The following is a 21,488-nucleotide window of genomic DNA, read 5'->3' on the forward strand; positions in this document are numbered from 1 at the left end:
GAATTTCACTGATTTTGTCTTCATTAGAGGAGACATTCCTCTGGTTTTGTCTTCCCATAGGGGAAGAAATTTCTCAATTTTGTCTTCTTGGGGAGAAGAAAATTTCTGACTGTAACTAACTTCCTGGAAACCCAGAGGGCCTTTCAAAATATCCGGTTAATTATCTCGGAAGCCTTCAGTACCACGATACATCCCAGAGCTGCTCAATAGCATCAGGCCAGAGCCCTTTTGTTGTGGCCCAGGAGTCATTATCCTGCTTATTTGTGCCTCCTTGTTTTATAACTCTCGTCACCCCTGATCCTCCAAGGGAGAAAGAGTGCTTATATCGTGGCTTGTGTTTTTTACACATTTACATTTTACCTTGGGTGCTGTATTTTTCGCTCATCACCTCGGGTGTTGTATTTGTCTCTCATTACCTCGGGTGTTGTATTTGTCTCTCATTACCTCGGGTGTTGTATTTGTCACTCATTACCTCGGATGTTGCATTAGAGGCTCATTACCTCGGGTGTTGTATTTGTCGCTCATTATCTGGGATGTTGTATTTGTCGCTCATTATCTGGGATGTTGTATTTGTCGCTCATTACCTCGGATGTTGTATTTGTCACTCATTACCTCGGGTGTTGTATTTGTCACTCATTACCTCGGATGTTGCATTAGAGGCTCATTACCTCGGGTGTTGTATTTGTCGCTCATTATCTGGGATGTTGTATTTGTCGCTCATTACCTCGGATGTTGTATTTGTCGCTCATTACCTCGGATGTTGTATTTGTCTCTCATTACCTCGGGTGTTGTATTTGTCTCTCATTACCTCGGGTGTTGTATTTGTCACTCATTACCTCGGGTGTTGTATTTGTCGCTCATTATCTGGGATGTTGTATTTGTCGCTCATTATCTGGGATGTTGTATTTGTCGCTCATTACCTCGGATGTTGTATTTGTCGCTCATTACCTCGGGTGTTGTATTTGTCGCACATTACCTCGGATGTTGCATTAGCGGCTCATTACCTCGGGTGTTGTATTTGTCGCTCATTATCTGGGATGTTGTATTTGTCGCTCATTACCTCGGGTGTGTGTTGCATTTGTTGACCTTTACTTGGAGGGTACATTTTTATTTCATTAACTGGAGTATTGCCTTTGTTGCTCTTTACCTGTGGTATTGCATTTGTCGCTTTCTACCTGTGGTATTGCATTTGTCACTCTTTACCTCAGGTGTGGCATTTGTCACTCTTTACCTTCATTGTTCTATTAGTTTCCATTTATCTTGGTTGTTGGGTGTTGAATTGGTCGCACAAAATTTCGGGGTTTGCCCTTCTTTTACCTCAGACATTGCTTTTTTTCGCTCTGTACCTTTGGTGTTGCAGATGTTTTGTCTTTATCTCGGCTGTTGCATTTATTGTCTTTTACCTCAGACATTGCATTTGTCGCTCTGTACCTTCGGTGTTGCAGCTGTTTTGCCTTTATCTCGGATATTGCATTTGTTGTCTCTTACCTCAGACGTAGCATTTGTTGCTTGCTCTGTACCTTTGGTATTGCAGTTGTTTTGTCTTTATCTCGGATGTAGCATTTGTTGTCTTTTACCTCAAATGTTGCATTTGTCACTCTGTACCTTTGGTTTTGCAGTTGTTTTGCTTTTATCTCGGATATTGCATTTGTTGTCTTTTACCTCAAATGTTGCATTTGTCACTCTGTACCTTTGGTTTTGCAGTTGTTTTGCTTTTATCTCGGATATTGCATTTGTTGTCTTTTACCTCAGATGCAGCATTTATCGCTCTGTACCTTTGGTGTTGCAGATGTTTTGTCTTTATCTCGGATGTTGCATTTATTGTCTTTTACCTCAGACGTAGCATTTGTTGCTCCTGTACCTTTGGTGTTGCAGTTATTTTTTCTTTATCTCGGATGTTGCTTTATTTGTCTTTTACCTCAGACGTAGCATTTGTTGCTCTGCACCTTTGGTGTTGCAGTTATTTTGTGTTTATCTCGGGGTGTTGCATTTGTTGTCTTTTACCTCAGACGTAGCATTTGTTGCTCTGCACCTTTGGTGTTGCAGTTATTTTGTGTTTATCTCGGGGTGTTGCATTTGTTGTCTTTTACCTCAGACGTAGCATTTGTTGCTCTATTTTGTCTTTATCTCGAGTGTTGCTTTTGTTGTCTTTTACCTCAGACGTAGCATTTGTTGCTCTATTTTGTCTTTATCTCGAGTGTTGCAATTGTTGTCTTTTACCTCAGACGTAGCATTTGTTGCTCTATTTTGTCTTTATCTCGAGTGTTGCATTTGTTGTCTTTTACCTCAGACGTAGCATTTGTTGCTCTATTTTGTCTTTATCTCGAGTGTTGCATTTGTTGTCTTTTACCTCAGACGTAGCATTTGTTGCTCTATTTTGTCTTTATCTCGAGTGTTGCATTTGTTGTCTTTTACCTCAGACGTAGCATTTGTCGCTCTGTACCTTTGGTGTTGCAGTTATTTTGTCTTTATCTTAGATGTTGCATTTGTTGTCTTTTACTTCAGACGTAGCATTTGTTACTCTGTACCTTTGGTGTTCCAGTTATTTTGTATTTATCTCGGATGTTGCATTTGTTGTCTTTTACCTCAGATGGTGCATTTGTTGCTCTGTACCTTTGGTGTTGCAATTGTTTTGCCTTTATCTCACATGTTGCATTTGGTGTCTTCTACCTCAGACTTGGCATTTATCGCTCTGTACCTTTGGTGTTGCCGTTATTTTGTCTTTTATCTCAGATGTTGCATTTGTTGTCTTTTACCTCAGACTTTGCATTGGCGGACCATCATATCAGGCGTTGATTTTTCGTGGTCGTCTGGTTCATCCTTTATTGAGAAATTTTCTGTTGTTAAAATATATTTTCGCCCAATATTTGTTTCCCGAGTTTGTATTCGATATTTTTTTACTAAGAACTTCCGGTTTTTAGGTATGTTCTTTTATTTCTTATTTTCCTCTTATTGCAAATGTAGTCGACTTTCCTTAGCAAGTTTTCCCAAAAAATTTTCAGGATTTGTTTGATTCGTCTCAAATTAATCATCGGTTAGCAGTATTTGTGTGTGTGAGCGTATTTTAAAAGGTATATAAAATCTTATATTTTATTATCAAGGTATTTATGATTTTTAATATTTTATCTTAAGGTACTAATTCTTAATTAATCATACTCCAATCGGCATCAATGACCATTGATGTTATGATGCCAGATGAATACCAATCCTTCATTCTCATTCTGCAGTGGTGCATTTGACAGACAACCACACCAAGTGTGAGCTTTCGAACTATGCCCTTAATGTAGGGCGTGCATACGTTTTATTTTATAGTTATTAAATCTCCTTTGAAGTGAAAGTTACCATCTGCTGGTAGTTGAAAGGATTGTATATTGCAGTAATCCCTTGGGTATATCGGGCATTACAAGGAGGTCAAAGCCTCAAGTTTAATTGGGTAGAGTTTTTAGCCAACTTTATTTCCTTTTGAAGTATTTGTAAACTAGCAATTTTGATATGGCTTTTTCTACTAGGAAATCCATTTGCTGAACTAACTTGCGCACGTGAAGTTTTACCAATGCTTTGACATTATTTTCTTCTGTACAAATCTTTTAATGGGTTACCATTAAAGTGAAAATTGCCCAGTAAATTGCAGTGAAAAAGTCTTGAACTTAAAACAACTGTAATATTTTTTTCTAAATTAGTAAATAAAATGCAAAGAGGAAAAGGGCTCATAGTGAGGGAACAGATACAGCTTGTTGCAAGACGCACTTTTCCTCTTTATTCTACTTTCAGCTAGAATGACAATGGTTGAGAGAAAACTACAACTCTCAATTGACAAAATTACCCAGTGGGTCGATATGAATGGATTTAAGTTCTCGACAAGTAAAACTACTATTGTACATTTCTGTCGTATCCGGGGAGCACATCCAGACCCGGATATGTACATTAAAGGTCAACAGATCCCATGTGCAGGGGAAGCTAAATTTTTAGGTTTGATATTTGATTGTAGACTTACATGGGTTTCTCACCTAAAAGTGTTAAAAGCTAAATGTGTTGAGGCTCTGAATCTTTTAAAAGTATTATCCCATACATCATGGGGACAGGCCGCAATTCTATTTTGAAATTATACAAGGCCTTGATTTTTTCCAATATTAGTTATGGATGTGAAATATACTCTTCAGCCACCCCAAAACGGTTAAGAATATTAGATTCAATACATCATGCTGGTATTAGATTGTCCGAAGGAGCGGTTGGAACCTCACCTATCCCAAGTCTCCTTGTTGATGCTGGAGAGTTTCCTCTAGACCTTTACTGAATGTCCTCCATTATTCGGTATTGGTTTAGATTGCAAAGACTCCCTAACTCTTTAGCCTTTCAGACTGCAAGCCTTGTAAGACACACATCATACTTTGAGTTGCACCCAAAATCTCCTCAACCTTATGGCTTTCTGGTGAAACGATTATTAAACAGTCTGGATATAATTAGAAGTAAGGTACTTCCATTCAAGGTATCATCAACGCCTCCATGGAAATTACCAGAGATATCTTTTTGTAAATACTTTATTAGAGTTAAGAAGAATACCACTGACCTAGAAGCCAGGTCTCTTTATGGAACATGTTGAAGAACATAGAGGATCGACTTTTATATATATTGATGGCTCCAAATCTGATGCTGGCGTTGGATTTGGAGTACATAGTGATGGTTTTAATTGTAGATGTACACTTCCCCTAACAGCTTCCATATTTACTGCCGAACTGTATGGCATATTAACGGCTACTGAGAAAATAGTGTTGGAGAAGGAGGGTAATTTTAAAATTTTTAGTGATGCAAGGAGTGTCCTTAAAGTTTTAGAAGTTTTTAATTCTAGTAACCCTCTAGTTTTAAAGATTTTAGAATGGCTTTTCATTATTGGATGTGGAGGTATAATGGTTCAATTTTGTTGGGTTCCAGCACATGTAGGTGTGTCTGGCAATGAGAAGGCAGATTCACTGGCAAAGAATGCTGCATCCGAGTTGCTGTCAAGAAGGTATCCCATTCCGTGTAATGATTTCCTACCTAACATCAAGAAATTGCTTTGCAATGAATGGCAACAGCACTGGGTTAGTCTAGATGGCAATAAAATGAGAGAAGTAATAAATGTCATATCTCCTTGGAGGTATAACATGATGCCCCGGAAATGGGAGACTTCTCTTTGTCACGTCATGACGAAGAAATAATGAAGAAGCAATTAATGTTTTATCATATACCTTGAATGAATGTTGTAGCAACATTTGCACACCTATGACTTTCATTATTTTATGATTAGTATTGGTCAATTTGATACTTTGGATAAAGGAAATTTTTCTAGGATTAAGATTTTCATCATTGGATTTTATGTTTATACTTCTGAATTCATGGAGCCCTTGTAGAGAAGATCAGTTTCTTGCTTCATATACGTGCATACATGGAAGTATGTTTGGTATGCATACTTGTAGCTATGTACATATGAATACATTTATATGTGTGTGTGTTGATGTTGATATTATTTTCATTTTCCTGTGTATATATTGGTTATATGTTGTGTGTGTGTATATATGTGTATATATATATATATATATATATATATATATATATATATATATATATATATATATATATATATATATATATATATATATATATGTTTAAGGTACATAAGTGTGTGTATAGACGGTACATATTTTCATGTACATCAAGTTTGTCTTTCTTACAGTAAACTGGCTATCGTTCTGCCTCAGTTTCGACCTGATATAGATCATTGTGATGTGGGTAGTGACTGTGGTGTTATAACAAGGTTGTGATGGTGGAACCATCGGTTTCGGCTTAAGTGGATTACTGCCATGGGACGGAGATGATGATCAAGTTCGGGCACCTGGTCCAGGGCACCGATCCAGGCACAGGTGATCCTCCGCCTCTGTCAGCAGTACCGGGTCAGCTATCCACTATCTTGGTCTGCCTAAGTGAACCGGCAAGCTGTCACACAGCCTGGACCACCACCTTTCTTCCCATCTCTGATCTCGTGGTTAGGCAACCCCAGGGCACTGTTCAGGTTCCCAATGAAGGACCCTTGCCAGTGTGGGATGCGGCAGACGTTGCTCCCCCTCCCGATCCTCGCCTCCACCCCCTCACCAGGCTTCAGGCCAGGTTGGACCTCCAACTTTATTCCTCCCTACCGAGTCTGCGGTCTCCGCCCAGCTGTCGGTATACATTTCCTCGCCAGCTCATTGGGTGGCGGCTCCAGCTTCCGCTCAACGGCTCCCAGGCACTGATCTCCCCTCGCAGTTACCAGCAGAGGTTGTAGGAGTCTTGAGAGATGTAATGTCAGGGTGTGAGCAGCTAATCCAGGGTTGTGTAGTCCTTCAACGGGTGGTCCTCTGCCACGGCTAGTAACTCTTCGTGGGAAAACCACGTGGCCCAAACCACTCAACCACCGGCGAATTGACCTCTCCAGCCAGAACCCTCTCAAGCTCCCCTACCAGGGATCAGCAAACATGGCCGTAAATCCGGCCTTTCTGCCACCCGGTACCGGCTCCTCTGCCCTTCCACGAGTAGAAGATCTGCCTCCCGCCTTCAGGATGGTGACCTCAGACCCCGGGTAGTAGCTCCCTGGCACCGATCCAACCTCGTGACCTCAAAAGGCCTATTCGGGCACTCAAGTAACCCATTCAGGTCCCTGCTGAGGGATCCATTCCCACGTGGGAAAATGCGGACTTTGTTGTCCAGCCTACTGGAGTCTACTGTATACATAGATCATGGTCTAAGATATATAACTGCAGTGCAAATTTATTTACTATAGTGTCGAGTAATTGGCGACCTATGTCACTGCCTTTCAGAGATTTCCTTTTTTCATCTGGGAATGAAATTTCTTGCCTGATTGTGATTTACACACACACACACACACACACACACACACACACATATATATATATATATATATATATATATATATATATATATATATATATACATATATAAATATATATATATATATATATATATATATATATATATATATATATATATATATATATATATATATATATATGTGTGTGTGTGTGTGTGTGTGTGTATATATTTGTGTGTGTGTGTGTGTGTGCGCGCAAGGAATTGCAGATCTTGAAAGCAGTAGGGGGCTAAATTGAATAATTATTTTTCTCTTAACATCAATCACAAAAGGTGTCATCATCATTGCTGGTTTAAAAGATCAAGCCACTGTCAATAGAAAGACCTGGAAAAACTCACTTTTGCTTTATTCAAAATATATTGGAACTCTTGTAATGGTGACCTACAATTTTGTTTAAGCCTGAAACCGAATGTTGTTATGCTCCAACATTCAAGGAATGTCTTTATCTATTAGAAGCTCGTTTCAATGATGCACGTTGAAAAGATATTTTGCTACGAGAAATTTTCAATGAAGTATACGACTTCTTATTTTATGATTCTGTTTGATGAAAATAATTATATGGTTGAAAAAAGGTATGGTATGATGTAAAGGAAATGGAAATTCTTAATTGTATCACGAAAAAATAACTTATCATATTTTCCTCATCTTTCCGACACTGATTGCAAGTGAAATATGAAATCCCAGTTTCTCTTACGACAATGGCTCTAATTTCTCATTCTTTTTATTTGTGTGGTTTAAAGTTGTGCTGTGGTTTGTGGTTATGGACGGAGCATATATTTCTCTTTTGTTTTGTTACGAAATTGCCATTTGCTGACATCCTTGATTCTAGCGAATAGAAATAAATAGATTCATATGTAGACTTCCAAGAGTGTCTTATTGCACTCAGTTGCTTTATTATGAAGGCACTGATAGCGTAGTATTGCACCTTATCTACTAGTAAACATGTGATCTGACCTCGATTTCTCGTACGTAAAGCGCTTACTGGACGGAACCCCCAAGAGACAGGCACTCCCCAATTTGATTGTCTTTCTGATTAAAGGGGATTCAGTAACCCCCCTTACCCCCAAATCTTCCCCACGTCTGAGGTTTCCCCCCTATCATTTTCGTGGTGAGGACACCCTTATCTCTCTCTCTCTCTCTCTCTCTCTCTCTCTCTCTCTCTCTCTCTCTCTCTCTCTCTCGGTTTACATGTAGGTTTGTTACCTTATTTTGATCACTGTTTCTAGAAAGAACTTTACGTAAGAGAGTGTTCCTCATTCAGATCTAACTCCTATAGTGAGGGAATGTCAGATTGATGAAATTCTTTCGTTCCACTTCGTCTTTTTTGCTCCTCGCCCTTTCCTTTTCCTCTTCTACCCTCGGTCTTTCAGTTCTCTATTCCCTCTTAGTCTTTTCGTGATAAGCAAGTGATTAAAAGTCCCAGAAGCTCCCATCGCCGCCCCCTCGTGCTCTTCACCAGCTACCCCTCCCCTTTAGCACTCTTCCCGCTCATCCCACTTCTCCTCCTCGTTGTCGCCGTACTCCTGGAGGTGCTCTTCCTCTTGGGCCTGTCGCTTGCTTTTAGTATAGGTTTAGAAGTGAAAACCGAACGTGGTAACGGCTCAATATATCCTTTCTAACCGCGGTTTCCTCTGCTGTGGGTGTTCCGTGTCTTGCATTCGTTATTTTGCCAATAGGAAAAAAGCGAAAAGGTGTCCCCCAATTATTCTTATCTCCATATCAAGTGTTTGTGTCTTTGGATTTGTCCATTTGCTAACTCTTAAATGAATGGATTTCTTATTGTAGACTGTGTGTGTTGCTGACATGGTGATGTGATCGTGTATTTCGATAGTCTTTTGTGTATTAATACAGAAACCGAAAGATGGACACTGGCTTTAGAAGCTTGCTAATACGTTCTTTTTTCACCATTTAAGAAGCGTGTATATTTTCATAACCAATTACAGCAATCAGAGCTTCTTAATACGGACATCTTGGTATATTAACTGAACGTATTTAATCCTAAGAGCTTAAATAAATTGCTGTGTGCGACATTTCTTTCCATTGAAGTGTTGAAGGTCGAAGCGGACGATTCTACATTTCTCTCTTCGCCATCGTTGCCATGGAAGAGGCCATAGTCGAGCGAAAGCGCTCTCTTGTGCGTTTGGATTCTCGGAGATGTAAGATGTTATTTGTTTACTCTTTATACTTTTTCTCTTTTTTTTTGGAAGTGTATGAAGTGTATGACCACTGGAGTTATAGAGCCAGGAATTTAGTAACATGGGAATTGGGCCCCTAAGGAATCGATTAACGTTCGATTCTTATCCCAGTATATTTTCCCTTGTTTTTTCATGATTGAGGTTTTTATTATTCTTTGCTAGTGATCCCTTTTCTTTTTAAGTCAATCCCCGGCAGTTTAACTTATTTATGGAATTTTCACAGTTGACAATTCTTAAGACCGTCTTGAATTGTTATTATTATTTGGAAGTCATCCTACTGTTACATCCCCAAGCCAAAGCTCTTCTCTTCTGTGGAGACCCCCTTGCCCTACTCTTTTTCCCTGATCTTTTTTCTCTTGAGCTTCATTCCATTGGATGCGACATATCTTTCCTTTTGAGCTGGATTTCGTCTAATCCCTTACATTATTATTATTATTATTATTATTATTATTATTATTATTGTTTGTACTTGCTAGGCTACAACCCTAGTTGAAAAAGCAGCATGCTTTAAGCTCAAGGGCTCCAACAGTGAAAATAGCCCAGGGAGAAAAGTAAATAAGGTAATGAATAAAGTACAAAAGAAGTAATTAACAACTGCAATAGAGTATTTTAAGAACAGTAACATTAAAATAAGTCTTTCATATATAAACTATAAAAACTTTAAAAAACAAGAAAAAGACAAGTATTACAGAATAGTGTGCCTGAGTGTACCCTCAAGCAAGAGAACGCTAATCCAAGACAGTGGAAGACCATGGTACAGAGGCTATGGTACTACCCAAGACTAGAGAAAAATGGTTTGGTTTTGGAGTATCCCACTCCTAGAAGAGCTGCTTACTGTAGCTAAAGAGTTTTTTCTACCCTTACCAATAGGAAAGTAGCCACTGAACAATTACATTGGAGTAGTTAACCCCTTGAGCAAAGAAAAATTGTTTGGTAATTTCAGTGTTGTCAGGTATATGAGGACAGAGGAGATTGTGGAAAGAATAGCCCAGACTATTCGATGTATGCGTAGGCAAAAACAAAATGAGCCCTAACCAGAGAGAGGGGATCCAATGTAGAACTGTCTGGTTAGTCAAAGTACCCGTAACTTTCTAGCGATAGTATTGTGGGAGAAATGCTTCGTCCTGAACATTCCATCATGTATAAAGTATTTCCTCTTCTTGTAACCCTTACTTATTCGCACTAATTCTTCCTCTTCATAAATCTTAGCTTGTAATCTCGAACTCGTAGACTTAACCCTCCGCCATTCGTCTTCATTTTCCTCTCCCATAGTCATGCTATTTGCCTTTAATGAGTTTTTAGCATAAGACAAGTTCTTCATCATTTATTGTCCTGAATGAGCTACTGGTGTCATTTTTAGATCTCTCTCTCTCTCTCTCTCTCTCTCTCTCTCTCTCTCTCTCTCTCTCTCTCGTGAAATATGCTCAACTGCTCTTTAGGTTGACAGCGCTTTTGTCCCTTGTTGGAGTCCTGGCCAACTAAAAAGCCCATTTATATATATATATATATATATATATATATATATATATATATATATATATATATATATATATATACATACATATATATATATATATATATATATATATATATATATATATATATATATCTGATCATCATCATCATCATTATCGTCATTGTCTGTTGTTTGTCCACTGCAGAACAAACGCCGTATACATATACATCCACTTGCGTCTGTTAATGCTCTTTCTGTGCGTGTCCACGCCGCAAACTTTCTTAGTTTGTCAATCCAATGTCTTCTATTCCTCCCCCTACTTCTTTTACAATCTTTAGGGACCAATTCTGTTGTTCTTAATGTCTGTCTCTTGTCTGTCATTCTCATTATATGTCCTGCTCATATCCATTTATTTTTCTTACATTCTGTTAAAATATCCTCTTCTTTAGTTTGCTCTCGTATTCATGTTGCTCCTTTTCTATCTCTTACTGTTATTTCCATCATTGTTCTTTACATACCTTTTGAATTATAACTAGCTTATGTTCTAAGGCTTTAGTAAGGCTCCAAGTTTCTGATGCATAAGTTAGTATTGGTAGGACCATCGCTATAAATACGTTTTGTTTTAGAGAAAGGGGCATTTTACTTTTCATAATCCCCTTTTATTTACCTAATGCTCTCCATCCCATGCTTATCCTTCTTTTAATTTCGGTCTCGTGTACTGGGAAACCCCCTCTGTCTGTCCTAAATACTTATATTCATTAACAATATCTAGATGTTCGTGCATAACTTTATTTGCTGCATTTTCACTGAATATTTTCGTAGTTTTACTCTTATTCATTTGTAGTCATACATTTTTGCTTTGTCTATGCAAATATTCTATCATCTTTTGTGATTCCTCCCATTATTATTATTATTATTATTATTATTATTATTATTATTATTATTATTATTAAATGCTAAGCTACAACCCTAGTTGGAAAAGCAGGATGCTATAAGCCCAGCGTCCCCAACAGGGAAAATAGCCCAGTGAGGAAAGGGAGTAAGGAAAAATATTTTAAGAATAGTAACAACATTAAAATAAATGTTTCCTATATAAACTATAAAAACTTTAACAAAACAAAAGGAAGAGAGACTAGATAGAACAGTGTGTCCGAGTGTACCGTCACTAAACACAACTATGTTGAGGTTTTCACCATTCATATTAATTCCTACATTTTCCCAATGTCAATTCTTAAAAACTTTAAGTCCTTTCTCCAGTGGAATTTTCTCACTATCTATATGTAAGGAGGCCTTAAGAGGTTAAGAAATAAAACAATTAAAAAAAAAATAATATTTACGAAGGCGAAGGAATTAAACGGACACTGCTGTAGGACTTGGACTTGTTCGTAGGATTAGATCGTGGTGAACAAGATACAGTTGTGGCCTCAATGAGTTCCACAACTGTATGGAGGAGGACGAACTAATAACTTTGTAGAATTATTACCAGTTATAAATTCCGGTGCAGCTTTTCTTATTTTCGTGTATACAGTATGGTAATACACGGGCAAAAGGTTACTGCAATAGTTTTTCATGCCTTTAAATTTTTGGTTTTGAAAGTGAATATTCTTATTTCTTGGGTCGAAACGCTGTAAATCCTTTTAACATTTATATTCAGGAAGAAAATATAGTAGTGTCTGTAGGAAAATGTTCGTGTAGCTAACTCAATCAGATTTCATTTCGTTTCCATCATTTTATAATTGCACTGTGATCTTATTTATGGCTTCCATTTCTTTTATTCTTGTACTTTCTTCCATCTTCTAGTCTTATTATCACCTCACACATTTTTTTGTTTTCCGTATCTCCTTTCTCATCCCGTTTTATAATATTCATATTAATTCCAATTTCTTTGTTTCCCCCTATTCTCCCGTGTTTCATCTGAGCTTCGTTTTTATCTTTTTATCTGTTACTGTCCTTATATTTACCCTAGGGGTGAGATGCAAATAGCGCTCGCTATCCTAGATGCAGATTTTCATCTAATGAATGCAAACGAGAGTATTCTCTGTCTCTCTCTCTCTCTCTCTCTCTCTCTCTCTCTCTCTCTTTGTCTTAGCTATGCAGGAACACTTGACTGTGGCACTAATAGACTTATACAGGATTGGATGGGCTGTTTGAATATTTATCACCTTAGAATATTATTAAATTTATCTTTTGATTGCTATTAGTACCCTTTCAAGGAAACTTAAGATATATACTTCTAAGTCATAGACATTCTGGTTTTTCCAAATTTGGTCTTTACTCCTGGTAAATTGAGCCGTCCATCGCAGTCGTTACAGCAATCAAGCTTCGTCGGGAGATGATGACGTCATATATATTCATGAAAGTTGTTATATATTTGTTTATATATGTACATACATGTGTGCCCACGTTTGGTCGTATAAAAACGTATGGAAAAACCTTGCAGAGTTCGTTATCAATCTCAAGTATTTTCAAATATCTTATGATGTATTCATCTTCTCGAGCGATAAAATGCAAGGATCAGTCAAAGTTCAATAAAATTGTTGTTTCTTGTTTATCTCTAAAAAAATAATGTTGTTCTTCATCAAGTGTTCCCTCTTAAGAACTGCGTCACGTTCCTGAAAGTCAAAAGGGAAGACGCAAGATTGTTTGGAATCAATGTTAGGAGATGCCATTGAACTTTATTATGACTAATGGACGAAACATTCATGTCTGACTGAGAAGGAAGGATGCTCTATACCCGACTCTTGAAAGGATACGAGCCTTTTAGAGTCGTGTACATTTTTTTTTTGGGGGGGGGGGTGTCCTTTTACATTATCTCTCTCCCTTTTCCTCTTCTAACTTTGCTTCCATTTTCTGTTTTCCTTTTCTGCCATCTTTTCCTTTTCCTGTTTTAATTTTCTGCCAACTTTTCCTTTTTCCTTTTCTGCCACTCTTTCTTTTTCTGTTTATCTTTTCTGCAACATATTCCTTTTTCTGTTTATATTTTCTTCCACATATTCCTTTTTCTGTTTATCTTTTCTGCCACATATTCCTTTTTCTGTTTATCTTTTCTGCCACCTATTCCTTTTTCTGTTTATCTTTTCTGCCACCTTTTCCTATTTCTGCTTACCTTTTCTGACTCTTTCCTTTACTGTCCCTCTTCATGTCTTGTCAGGGCTGTCCGTGGCACCAAATGCAGGATTAGTTAGGGTTGCAAACCCCTTATTTCTTCCTGGGTTTCTCTCTCTCCCCCCTTTTAATTCGGCACCAGCCAAGGAGTGAATTAATGAAAATTAACCAGTGTTTGCCTCCCCATTAAAGAGGCAATTTTGTGTGCGCGAAATTAAACTGGGGTGAAATAACGGATCGTTTCTTAAGATATTAATTTATTCTTTACTGATGAACCTTTGGAACTGAATAGGCTTCGAGTGATCAAGTTAAATTTGGAAGAATTTTTCCTTTCATTATTTTTCATCCATATTTCGTTCAGATAAAAGGTTTCTGAAAATCTTATCCGTTATTTCATTGACATGTTGCGTTGTTCCACTTTTGTTTTTATTTGGCGAACTAAATAATTGATTTTGCCTTAATACCTTGATTTTTATAGTTTTTTTTTCTTTAATTATTTAAGGGCCTCATTATATGTTATACGTTGTAATGTCTAAAACACTCACATACACACATGTATATGTATGTATGTATTATATATATATATATATATATATATATATATATATATATATATATATATATATATATATATATATATATATATATATATATATATATATATATATATAGTGTGTGTGTGTGTGTTTGTTTGTTTGTTTGTTTGTGAGTGCATGTTTGTGAATGTTTTGAATTATAAATTTATGACACATAGATTTTACGGGATGTTAAAGATTTGCTATGAAGACTCGCCCTTGAGTTGCAAAGCATTTAGATTGATTTATATTTTTAAAGTGTCTACAGAGAATTTTTAGAGTGAAAATTTGCTGTTCAAGTACTATTGAAATAGCAAGTACTATAGATGCCCATCAAACTTTAGAATGTTCTATTTTATCCTTGTGTTTCAGATCAGTAAACATCAGTATTAATGGCTTATTGACATGCGCTAAATTAGTTAATTCTATACCGGTTTGACCATTAATTTTGAAATGCGACCCCATTAACCTTTTAATATATTGCAACGCTTTTGTCTACCGGAAATACTTTTCCTTTTATGCAAGGCTTTTGAAGCCCAAAAAATCTTAATGAATTTGAGAAAGAAGGGTAAAGATATAGAAAAGTAGCAAGTAAAAGGATTGAGAAATTCCAAAATATTTTGAGCGCTACATATGCTTTTGAAGTTACAATTCCGGATAGTTTGATCTGCCGCATATTTATTGCACGTTTGGAGCCAATGATTTACATTACATACATATGAGGCGTATGTTTAAAACGTGATATGTTTAGGCTTGATACGTTGGATGCAATGCAGTACATGCTTTGAAATTTAAGACTTTATGGGACTGATCACAGATCGCTTACATCTGTTGAGTTTCAAATGGAAATGAAAACAAAGGGAAGAGGATTTTAATCTCGAAAGAAGTGACGGAGTTTCAGCTTGAGAGAAGTAGTAATTTAGGATTCATGGATAAAAAAGGCGGTGGGATAAACGGTAAAATGCCTTAAGAATTAAACAATCGGAAAAAGGTCCATTTCCAAGCTAGCTTATGTGTAGAAACATCTATCCAGATGGCAGTTGAAAAGCAATAGTGAAAAAGAGTGGAATCTCTCTCTCTCTCTCTCTCTCTCTCTCTCTCTCTCTCTGTCAAAGTTTTTTCATTGCTATTATGGCGCAGTGGTAAGAAACTAATGGGGATGACCCCCTAAAATCCCATGTGCTTCTGTTGAGAGCATACTGTACATGTATGTTCATTGTTCTGACAAGAAGTGGATCATCTTCGATGATTATTTTCATTTCACTAGCATAATACCATTACGTTTTCTGCTCTCTCTCTCTCTCTCTCTCTCTCTCTCTCTCTCTCTCTCTCTCTCTCTCTCTCTCTCTCTCTCTCTGTTGTGGCTCGGACCAGACAAGGGAGAACAGGTGGGTGTTATTAATTGAGTATGTCGCTGTTCACTTAAGCAGCAAAATTAGTTATCTATTTAGCCAACAGTTGCATGTCGCAGCTAGTGTGGAGAAAGAAGAAAACAGACATGGCCTTCTCCATCATAACATTTGTATACCATCAAAGCAGCAGTATTCCTCATCTTACGGGGTGAAACCATTCGAAAGGTATTCTGTCTGGAACAATGGCTGAATTGGTACCTTTACAGAATTGATTGCGAGAACGCCTCGCGAGACGGAAAGCAAGAGATCTCAAGAGAATGGGGTAGGGCAGACCACAGAGTAAAAAACCCAAATATTGAAGTGGGTTATTCATAGGTGAAAAGTTTCCACCTTGATAGGTGCAGAAGTGCGTAACATTATACATATCCGCTTGCTTCTGTATTACAAGTACATATTACACATCAATTGCATGAATTGCTCAAACATCAAGGTTGTGTTGTTATCTACTTATATATAGATAAGCTCACTGGTTTTGTCTTAGATTAGATAAGCAATATTTGTTGCATTCGATACTAAATATGAAAGGATCCGTTTACCAGGTGGCCCTGATTTATACATATGAATTTAATATAAGACTAACATTTTGATCAGGATGTCAATTTCTAAAAGATGAGTCAAATTTTTATGATCAGATTTTTTTCTTACATTTTAATAGATTAGGTTTATTGTTGGCATTTAAAAAAAAAAAAAAAAAAGTTTTAAGAAAGAGTGGCCGTCACATATTTATGATCACTGTAACCATTATAATTGTTGTTGTTGCTGTTGCTGCTTCTACTACTATTCTTCTTCTACTATTACTACAACTACTCCTGCTGCTGCTATTTGTAAGAGATGTGTCTCAGTGTTATACCCATGACTTTGTATACAGCTGAGCGAAAAGGTGGTCGAAGCGTCTGCGTCTGGCTTTAAGGACCGATCCAAGAGGAGGTTTTCCCTTCCTACAGGACCCCGGTTCGACTCCCGACGCTCTTCCGTCGTCTCCATTTGCTCTTCAACATGTAGGATTGAGTATTGCCCTTTCTTCTGCCTCTTCTTAGCCTTCTCTGCTGCCACTCCCTCAACTTCTACCTCCCTGGCTCCCTCTGCTATAGATCCTCCTGTGCCATGTTATAGCTTCTGCTTCCCTCCCTCCCTCTGCTATAGATCCCCCTGTACCATGTTGTAACTTCTACCTCCCTCCTCCTTCTGCTATAGATCCCCCCTGTGCCATGTTATAGCTCCTGCCTCCCTCCCTCCCTCTGCTATACATCACCTTGTGCCATGTTATAGCCACTTCCTCTCTCCCTCCCTCTGCAATAGATCCGCAGTACCATATTATAGCTTCTTCCTGCCTCCCTCCCTCCCTCTGCTACAGATCACCTTGTGCCATGTTATAGCTTCTGCCTCTCTCCCTCCCTCCCTCTGTTATAGATCCTCCTGTGACATGTTATAGCTTCTTCCTTTCTCTCTTCCTCCCTCCCTCCCTCCCTCTGCTATAGATCCCCCTGTGCCATGTTATAGCTACTTCCTCTCTCCCTCCCTCCCTTCCTCTGCAGTAGATCCCCAGTACCATGTTATAGCTTCTGCCTGCCTCCCTCCCTCTGCTATAGATCCCCTTGTGCCATGTTATAGCTTCTGCCTCTCTCCCTCCCGCCCTCTGTTATAGATCCCCCTGTGCCATGTTACAGCTTCTTCCTCCCTCCCTCCCTCCCTCCCTCCCTTCTGCTATAGATCCCCCTGTGCCATGTTGTAGCTTTTGCCTTTCTCCCTCCCTCCCTCTGTTAATGGTTCCCCTATGCCATGTTATAGCTTCTTCATCCCTCCCTCCACTATAGATCCTCATGTGCCATGTTATAGCTATTTCCTCTCTCTCTCCCTCTGCTATAGATCCCCAGTACCATGTTATAGCTTCTTCCTCTCCCTCCCTCCCTCCCTCTGCTATAGATCCCCCAGTACCATGTTATAGCTTCTTCCTTGCTCCCTCCCTCCCTCCCTCCCCTCTGCTATAGATCCCCCTAATACCAGGTTATAGCTTCTTCCTCTCTCCCTCCCTCCCTCCCTCTGCTATAGATCCCCCAGTACCATGTTATAGCTTCTTCCTCTCTCCCTCCCTCCTCCCTCCCTCTGCTATAGATCCCCCAGTACCATGTTATAGCTTCTTCCTCGCTCCCTCCCTCCCTCTCTCTGCTCTGCTGTAGATCCCCCCATTACCAGGTTATAGCTTCTTCCTCCTTCCATCCCTCCCTCTGCTATAGATTCCCTGTGACATGTTATAGCTACTTCCTCTCTCCCTCCTTCCCTCTTATTATTATTATTATTATTATTATTGTTATTATTATTATTGCTAGCTTAGACACAACCCTAGTTGGAAAAGCAAGATGCTATAAGCCCAAGGGCTCCAACAGGGGAAGATAGCCCAGTGAAGAATGGAAATAAGGAAATAAATAAGGAATATAAAAAGTGATGAAAAATTAAAGTAAAATATTTTAAAAACATTAACAACATGAAAAAGATATTTCATATATAAACTATAAAAGGACTTATGTACGCCTGTTCATCATTAAAACATTTTCTGCGATTTTGAACTTTTGATTCAACTACCCGATTAGGAAGATCATTCCACAACTTATACATAGCTGGAATAAAACTTCTAGAGCACTCTGTAGTATTGAGCCTCATGACGAAGAAGCTTGACTATTAGAATCAACTGCAAGCCTAGTATTACAAACAGGATGGAACTGTCCGGTAAGATCTGAATGTGAAGGATGGTCAGAATTATGAAAAATCTTATGCAACTTGTATAATGAACTAATTTAATAACGGTGCCAGAGATTAATATTTAGATCAGGAATAAGAAATCTAATAGACCTTAAGTTCCTGTCCAACAAATTAAGATGAGAATCAGCATCTGAAGACCAGACAGGAGAACAATACTCGAAGCAAGGTCACCAAAAATCTTGAAAGACTTTCGCAATAAGCCCATTTTTTGTGCAATTGAAGAAGACACAGACCTAATGTGTTTCTCAAAAGTAAATTTGCTGTCCAGAATCACGCATAACATTTTAAAGAGTCATACAAACTTAAAGAAACATTATCAATGATGAGATCCAGATGTTGAGGAGCCATGGTCCTTGACCAACTTACAATCGTACTTTGAGTGTTGTTGGGATTCTACTTCATACCCCATAGTTTGCACCATGCACTAATTCTATCTAGATCTCTATTAAGGGATTCAACAACCCCAGATCTATATTCAGTAAATGGAATTGATGCAAAGAAAGTAGCATCATCTGCATATGCAAAAAGCTTGTTTTCTAGACCAAACCACATGTCTTGTGTTTATAGGATGAAAAGTAATGTGCCAAGAACACTACCCTGAGGAACACTAGATATCACTTTCCTATATTCGCTATGGTGCCCATCAACAACAACTCTTTGTGATCTATTACTTAAAAATTCAATAATGATGCTAAGAAACGACCCACCCACTCCCAACTGTTCGAGTTTGAAAACAAAGGCATCAAGATTAACACAGTCAAAGGAAGCACTAAAACCAAGGCCAATCATACGAACTTCCTGCCCACAATCAAGGGCTTTCTGTACAGCATTGGAGATTGTAAGAAGGGCATCACATGCTCCAAGGCCTTTACGAAAACCAAATTGCAAACTAGGGAACAGATGATTACCTTCAGCAAACCTATCGAGGCATTTTGCTAGAAGACGTTCAAAAACTTTAGATAATATGGGAGTTATGGAAATGGGGCGGTAATCGGTTGGACTTGAGCTACCACAAACACATTTACATAGTGGAGTAACATTACCAATTCTCCAACAAGTGCGAAAAGCTCCTCTGCTTGCTAACTTGGGCAAAATAACAGATAACTTTGGTACTAAGAAATCTGCAGTCTGTATAAAAAACAAAAGAAAAATACCATTTGGATCTACACCTCCATAAGCATCAAAGTCCATCAACAGAGCTTTAATTTCACAAGATCGAAAAGCTAAACTAGTTAGTTCAGCCTTCGGAAAACAGGAATGAGGATGTTCGAGTTTCCCATTACTCTGCTAGCTGTCAAACACATCTGCTAAAAGGGTTGCCTTTTCCTTTGGACAATGAGTGACAGAGCCATCTGGTTTAAGTATAGGAGAAACTGAGAACTGTTGTATCTACACCAAGGAGTGCAGATTTAAGGGTAGTTCACCACTTATGCTCTTGTGGTGTACCAGAAAGGGTTTCTTTTTTGGTTAAATTTTATTCTTTTTCAGTTGAAGCATAAATTATCTGAGGAAAAGCTCTAAGCTTAGAATAGATATTCCATGTCAAATCTGATATGTTACCCTTCCAAAGATGACAGGCCTCCTGCTTCTCTAAATAAGCATGTCTACAATCATAATTGAACCATGGTTTGTCCTTCACTTGGTACCTTAGTACACGAGAAGGGATACTCCTATCAATTATGTTGACTAGATTTTCATTCAAAAGGACTACAGGATCAGCACTACTATACATTCGTGACCAATTCAAGCCCAAAAGATTATGAAAAATTCCATTACAGTCTGCTTGCTAAAAGCCCCTCTTCTTGCTTACTTTGGAACTAAGAAATCTGCAGTCTTTATAAAATAGAAAAAATACTATTTGAATCCACACCCCCATAAGCATCAAAGTCCATCAACAGAGCTTTAATTTCACCAGATTGAAAAGCTAAACTAGTTAGTTCAGCCTTCGGAAAACAGGAATGAGGAAGTTCGAGTTAATCATTACGCTGCTTGCCGTCAAACACATCTGCCAAAAGGGTTGCCTTTTCCTTTGAACAGTGAGTGACAGAGCCATCTGGTTTAAGTATAGGAGAAACTGAGAACTGTTGTATCTACACCAAGGAGTGCAGATTTAAAGGTAGTTCACCACTTATGCTATTGTGGTGTACCAGAAAGGGTTTCTTTTTTGGTTAAATCGTATTCTTTTTCAGTTGAAGCATAAATTATCTGAGGAAAAGCTCTAAGCTTAGAATAGATATTCCATGTCAAATCTGATATGCTACCCTTCCTAAGATGACAGGCCTCCTGCTTCTCTAAATAAGCACGTCTACAATCATAATTGAACCATGGTTTGTCCTTCACTTGGTACCTTAGTACACGAGAAGGGATACTCCTATCAATTATGTTGACTAGATTTTCATTCAAAGAGACTACAGGATCAGCAATACTATACAATTGTGACCAATTCAAGCCCTAAACATCATGAAAAATCCCATTACAGTCTGCTTGAGATTTCATTTAAATCTTACATGAGCAAGATACATCAGTGACACGCTGCTCAGTCTTCACTACTAATTAAATCAAGGCATGGTCGGATGTCCCTCTCTCCCGATGCTATAGATCCCCTGTGCCATGTTATAGCTTCTTTCTCTCTCCCGCCCTCCCTCTGCTATAGATTCCCCCATGCCATGTTATAGCTTCTTCTCTCCCTCACTCCTTCTGCTATAGATCCCCCCATTGCCAGGTTATAGCTTCTTCTTCCCTCCCTCCCTTGATCTGCTATAGATCCCCTTATGCCAGGATATAACTACTACTTCCCTCCCTCCGTCACTTCTTCTGCTAAAGATCTCCCTGTGCTAGGTTATATATTTTTCCTCCGTCCCTTCCTCTGCTATAGATCCCCATGTGCCAGGTTATACCTTTCTCCTACCTCCCTCCATCCCTCCCTCTGCTCTAGATCAGCTGTGCTTCTTGATCCCTCGCTTTAGATCCCCCTATGCCAGGTTATACCGTCTTCCTCCCTCCCTCCCTTCCTCTGCTATAGATCCTTGTGTGCCAGGTTATACCTTCTTTCTCAGTCCCTCTCTCTGCAATAGATCCCCCTTTGCC

General features: G+C 38.5%; 1 protein-coding gene across 2 annotated transcripts in view; it reads left to right on the plus strand.

Annotated features, from left to right (window-relative positions):
- LOC137650089 (adenosylhomocysteinase-like 1) overlaps window positions 1-21,488 on the plus strand; it is a 119,886-nt gene that overhangs the window by 7,927 nt on the left and 90,471 nt on the right. The window contains exon 2 of one of the 2 annotated variants that reach the window (XM_068383179.1): window positions 16,513-16,642. In XM_068383179.1, coding sequence (XP_068239280.1) covers window positions 16,513-16,642 — 130 coding nt within the window. Of the gene's footprint in view, window positions 1-8,454; window positions 9,058-16,512; window positions 16,643-21,488 lie in introns of those variants that run through there. The other variant, XM_068383180.1, reaches the window with a different exon arrangement.

The sequence above is a fragment of the Palaemon carinicauda genome, chromosome 11 (genome assembly GCF_036898095.1).
Source record: "Palaemon carinicauda isolate YSFRI2023 chromosome 11, ASM3689809v2, whole genome shotgun sequence".
Taxonomy (NCBI): Eukaryota; Metazoa; Arthropoda; class Malacostraca; order Decapoda; family Palaemonidae; genus Palaemon; species Palaemon carinicauda.